At 36.6% G+C, this 6,098-nt stretch overlaps 1 protein-coding gene across 1 annotated transcript; it reads right to left on the bottom strand.

The window, feature by feature from the left end:
- Positions 1-338: 338 nt before the first annotated feature.
- Positions 339-1,697, bottom strand: LOC131015763 (uncharacterized). The gene has a single exon (XM_057944189.1). It carries the CDS (start codon positions 1,695-1,697, stop codon positions 339-341), a length of 1,359 nt encoding a protein of 452 aa, XP_057800172.1.
- Between the last annotated feature and the right edge of the window lie 4,401 nt (positions 1,698-6,098).

The following is a 6,098-nucleotide window of genomic DNA, read 5'->3' as shown; positions in this document are numbered from 1 at the left end:
CTACACAACCCACAACCTAATATAAAATCTACTCCCAATGGTGACACCAACCCAACCTACATATTCTCACTTTTCACTTTATTTTTAATTATTTAATATCTAAAATACAATATAAATTAAAATAAATATTTATTTATTATATTTAACAAAATAAAATAAATATTTATTTTTATTTTTCAAAATTTGTAATCATATTATAACTAAACATTGTAATATATTAGACACTTAACTCAATCACAAATGAAGATTACAAGAATTAAACACACAACTGAAATTAAATAAATCAAAGTACAATACGTGAAACTTAAAAATACAACTAGAAAATGCAAATTACATATTTAATTGCCAGTGCCAAACTTTTCCCATATGTGCTCAATCAAATCATCTTGAAGAGTCCTATGAGCTTCTCTATTGCGAAGTTGATCTCTATTAGTCATATAAGCAGATAAGCTCGCAATACGTTCAGTAGAATAGCGAAAATGTTCGCCATCTTCTGTTTGTACTCTTGCAGGTGTATCCATAAAAAATTCTGTTTGATCATAATAATTTTGGTAGGTATCTCGTTCATCCTCTACTATCATATTATGCATGATGATACATGCCATCATAATTTTTCCCATCAAAACTTTGTCCCAAACAAGACATGGGCGTCGTATAAATGCAAATCGAGCTTGTAGAACTCCAAATGCTCGCTCAACATCTTTTCGGATAGACTCTTGGTGTTGAGCGAACAACTTGTGTTTGCGGATCTGTGGGGAAGTAATTGACTTGACAAATACAGCCCATGAAGGGTATATACCATCAGTCAAATAATATGCCATATCATAATGACGACCATTCACTACGTAATTAACCTTTGGTGCTCGACCTTCTAAGACATCATTAAAAACAGGAGATCGATGAAGTACATTAATATCATTGCACGGACCTGGTGTTCCAAAGAACGCATGCCATATCCACAAATCGTATGATGCAACGGCTTCCAAAATGATCGTTGGTTTTCCACTTCTCCCTGTATATTGTCCGGCCCATGCATTAGGACAATTTTTCCACTCCCAATGCATGCAATCAATACTGCCAATCATGCCCGAAAAACCACGATGTTCTCCGACATAGAGTAATCTTGTCAAATCTTGTTCATTAGGCCTTCTGAGGTACGTATCACCGAAGCAGGAAATAACACCTTCTACAAAATGTACTAAAGCTTCTCTTGTTGCAGATGAGCTCATTCGTAGATATTCATCGACAACATCAGATGATGTCCCATACGCCAATACCCTCATTGCTGCAGTACACTTTTGCAAGGCCGAAAGACCTAGTCTGCCAGTAGCATCACGTCTCTGTTGAAAAAACTCGTCATTAGCAGATGCAGCCTCCACTATTCGAAGGAATAGCGTTTGCTGCATGCGAAATCGACATCGGAAAACCTCTGGAGGATACGTCGGGCTGGTACCAAAATAGTCGTTGATTAAACGCTCTGCACCAAGCTCACGTTCCCTATCACAATATCTCCTCATGCCTGTTGGAATTTGATGTCCTACAAACAAATTAGTATTGGTTAGGATCATATTCTTGATGATGTTATCAAATTGACGATTTTGTTGGTAAACTCGTTCTTCCCATTCATCTAATTCATTGGAATGGGAATCATCAGAACTTGAGTTTGAATCAAGTGAAGAGTTATCATTGACAGACATTTTTTTAAGTGAAATAGGAAAACGATAGAGTAAAAGCCATATGTGAGCAAAGAGTTAGGATTTTCTATAATATTGAGATGTCTTAGATCTGGCATTTATAGAATGATATAAAACACGTCAATTGGAAATGACATGTGAATTGGACAAATGCATTGGAAATGACATGTGAATTGGACAAAAGCTATACACTTGCTATACAGTATTAGACAAATGCATGTGATTTAGCCTGAGAAAAATGACATATGCAGGCATTGGAAATACACTTGTTACAGTATTAGACAAATGCATGTGATTTAGCCTGAGAAAAATGACATATGCAGGCATTGGAAATAATGTTGTGTCAGTATTAGACAAATGCATGTGAATTGGACAAATGCTATGTCAGAATTCGATAAATGCTTTGGGAAGCTAAACGAATCCAATGCTATTCAACTTTAGATGATATACACTTCTTCATTAATTAAACATAAAACAAGTACATAACACAATTTGCCAAAATTAAATTCACACAAATAGAAAGCACATAAACTAAAAGCACACAAACAGAAAGTACATAGACTAAAATTACATAGAAATTGCATGATTAAAATACATTCACTATCCAAACACAATCTTAGTTAGTTGACGTTTCATCTCTTCGTCCTCCGGAGATAAGTGATCTTTCGCCAACAATTGAAGCAACATTTTTTCTTTCATCTTCATTGCGTTTCTTTGCAACTTTTCGCGCTCTAGTTCGATTCGAGTCTTTATTAACTCAGCTTCGGCATCTCTAGTGAGTCTCATTGCACGAATTTCTGCAGCAACAGCAGATTCATTAGTAGATTCAGATTGTGAGGCCTTACCTTTTCATTTCCTTTTTGCCTTATCTCTGCCAATTGGACGAGTTGCGGTTGATTGTTCAGATGTTGGAGTTTCTGGATTGGAGGGGACAGAAAACCCCCCATCTTCTGAAGTCTTTGATCTTTTTGAGTTGCCACCACTTTCATGGTTATCAACATCTTCACTTGCATGAGGAAAAATTGCTGTTGTATCATAAACATTCCACTTGGGATGTTTACTCATAACTTCATTAAATACAACCAAATCTTGAAACTTGCTCCCACCTGCTTCGTAAATGGAATGAGCTTCTTTCTCAACATCGTTGTCGCTCATTCCACTCCTTCTTCGAGCATTTGCCTCCCTGCAAGCAGCAACCCATTTGTTTGCATTTTCATTAAGACGTTTCCAGCGACCTTTCATTGATTCAATGTTTCGCTCGTTGAGCTCATTGGGATTTTTTGCTTGAGTTATGTGATAAAATTTATTCACACGTGCCCAAAGCGATTCCCCTTTTTGACTTTTTCCTCGAATGCTATCTTCGCTAGCATAGATCCAAGATGACATAAGGGCTACATCTTCTTTAACACACCAAGTTATATTTTTTGCCCCTTTCTGATTTTTGTTTGGGCGTTGAACACCCAAGAACAAATTGCGGGAGACATTTTCTGATGTAGAAATTCTTTGAGATGTGGGAATTTGACTTAGATTTGGAGAAAATTGGCTTTGATAAAATTGAGAATTTGCTTGGTCTTCAAAACTTGGAAAAAGATGAGGAGTTGGATAAGAAGTAAAATTTGCAGAATCTTGAGAGTTAGGATAATTTTGGGAATTTGGATAGAAATAATTGGGAAGATTTGGATCCATAACTCAAAATGAAATGAAATTGAGGAGAAGTGAGAAATTTAGTTTGTGTGTGAATGAACGAAAATTTGAGTTCTATTTATAGAGTTCAAATTAATAAGAATTTTGATATAATTTTAATAGTATTTTCTTTATTATAAATATATAAATTTAATTTTATTAAAATAAAGCTAAAAATAAATAAAATAAAGGGACACATGGCAGCATATTACTTAACATCAAAAAGGTGACCCGCGAGGCGGGCATCCGCCTAGGTCTAGCAATTCCATGCCTTTTCTCATTATTTTAAATAAAAGTTGATTTGTCGTGTAGCTGGTGACCTTTAAGAAAGGTCACCGTTGTTGGTAGCCTAAGAGCTTTAATCTGGAATGAAAACAGTTTTCCTCTCATAATCTCAACATTGTATCGAGCCTCTGAAATTTTTCTAGATCCAAACCCTAAGCTTCCGCAAAATTCTCTCAATTCATTCCAGATATGTCATCTTCTTCCACACAATCTAACTCCTCATTACCTCAAATGCATCCAATCAGCCTCAAATTGGATCGCACGAATTATAGCTTCTGGAAATTTCAAGTCCTTGCTACAGCACGCGCATACGGATTTGAAGAAATTCTACTTCAATCCAAAGCTCCACAACAATATCTGGAGTCCACATCTGCAGAAACAACTTCAAATCCTGAGTATATCACATGGCTGCGCCGCGATCAATTCATGTTCAGCTGGCTGCTCTCTTCCATCTCACCTCAAATGATGGGCTACATAGGTCGCTGCACAACGGCGGCTCAGATCTGGCATGCATTTGAAACCTTGTTTCATTCGCAATCAAAAGCTCGTGCTCTACAACTCCGCAATCAACTTCAACTGTTGAAGAAAGGAGCATCTACAATAGATGAGTATATCCTCAAATTCAGAGAGATATCTGATCATCTCTTCAATATCGGCCAACCAATTTCTGAATCCGATCTTATCTCCTATATCCTTCAAGGCTTAGGAGTTGAATTTGAAAGTATTAGTGTGCTACTTACTTCTAGAACTGATGATCTCACTCTACATGAAGTGCAATTTGCACTTCAAACTCATGAATTACGTCTGCAAAATCAAGCCTCTGTGCTAACTGCTACTGTAAATCAAGTGTTTCCTCCGCAGGCAAATGTTGTCTATCACCAACAATCTGGTGGCCGTGGTGGCAGATCCGGCAGAGGATCTAGCAATCGTGGAAGGGGAGGAGGCAGGTTCTCATCCACAAATAAACCAATTTGCCAGTTGTGTGGCAAACCAAATCATGTAGCATATAAATGCTACTAAAGATTTGATGTGAGTTTTGCTGGTCCAGATCAGAATCCACCTCAAAACACTCAACCGCAAGCTCATGTTACCTCCACTGATACCTCAATCAGTCACTATCTGCAGCAACCATCCTCTTCTCAGGTTTCCAAATCTAGTAACACTACTTCCTCTCCTTCAGCTTTCACCGTAGCTTCTGCTACCCAACAATCTACCTCAGATTGGTATCTAGACTCAGGAGCCTCTGTTCATGTAACTCCTGATCTAGAGAACATTCATCATCACATTCCTTATCATGGAAACGAATCAGTCACAGTAGGTAATGGTTCTAAACTTCCTATAACTCACATTGGTTCCACAAAGTTACCCTGCATACCTTCTTCCAAATCACTCATTTTGAACAATATCTTGTTTGTGCCTCATATTACTAAAAGTCTCTTGAGTATCTCTCAATTCACTTCAGACAATGATGTATATCTAGAATTTCACTCACACTGTTGTTTTGTGAAGGACAATACCACCAAGCAAACTCTTCTGGAAGGCAAACTTAGCAATGGCCTCTATCACCTGGATTTCACCAAGATTCCCAAGAAATCAGACCAGTGTCTTGTAACTCAAACCAACTATGATGTCAAGCTGTGGCATGCTAGGTTAGGTCATCCCTGTACTACTGTTCTACGCTCTACTTTCAAAGCTATGAACAAGAATGTAACTCTTTCAAATTCTAGTTTTTGTGAACCCTGTGCACTAGGGAAAATACATGCTGCAAGTTTTCCATCAGCTGTTCATTTCAATAAAATTTGTTTTCTTTTACCTTTTGACAAAGGATAGTTGTGGTTAAGTGGGGGTTGTATTAGAAATAGAGAAATAGTTAGTTAGTCTGCTAGCTTTCGTTTATCTTTGTATTAGCTAGGAGTTAGCTATGCTATTGTGGCATAAAGCTGTTATAACCGTGTGTAACTTACTGATGTAACGAGCTCTATATTAAGAGCTTTAATCTGGAATGAAAACAGTTTTCCTCTCATAATCTCAACAATAACAACACCTTTAATATGGGACCCAAATTCCACTCACAACACATTCATCTAGCTTTTCTTAAAATTCGCTCCCAGAAAAGTGAGGAACATTATATTGATAGTGGACGGAGCCATTCGTACCTTTAAAAGTGGTTCATTTAGAAAACTAACAAGAAAGTATAATTAAAATAAAAATGGTAGAATCCACTTTTAACGAGATAGATTAAAATACAAAAATAAGTCATTTTTAACCGAACAAAAGAAGTATAAATTTATTTTAAAATTCATTATAATTTAAAATACATTATAATTTTTTGGATTTGCAATTGCAGGATAAATTTTTAAAAATTCGGCATAAGTAGGACAAATTGAGTCCGAAAAAATAATTTATCCTGCAATTGCAAGCCAGAAAAATTTGTCC

This window comes from Salvia miltiorrhiza, chromosome 3 (genome assembly GCF_028751815.1).
Source record: "Salvia miltiorrhiza cultivar Shanhuang (shh) chromosome 3, IMPLAD_Smil_shh, whole genome shotgun sequence".
NCBI classification, from domain to species: Eukaryota; Viridiplantae; Streptophyta; class Magnoliopsida; order Lamiales; family Lamiaceae; genus Salvia; species Salvia miltiorrhiza.
Note: the sequence above shows the minus strand (reverse complement) of the source record. Positions and strands in the feature narration are given on the sequence as shown.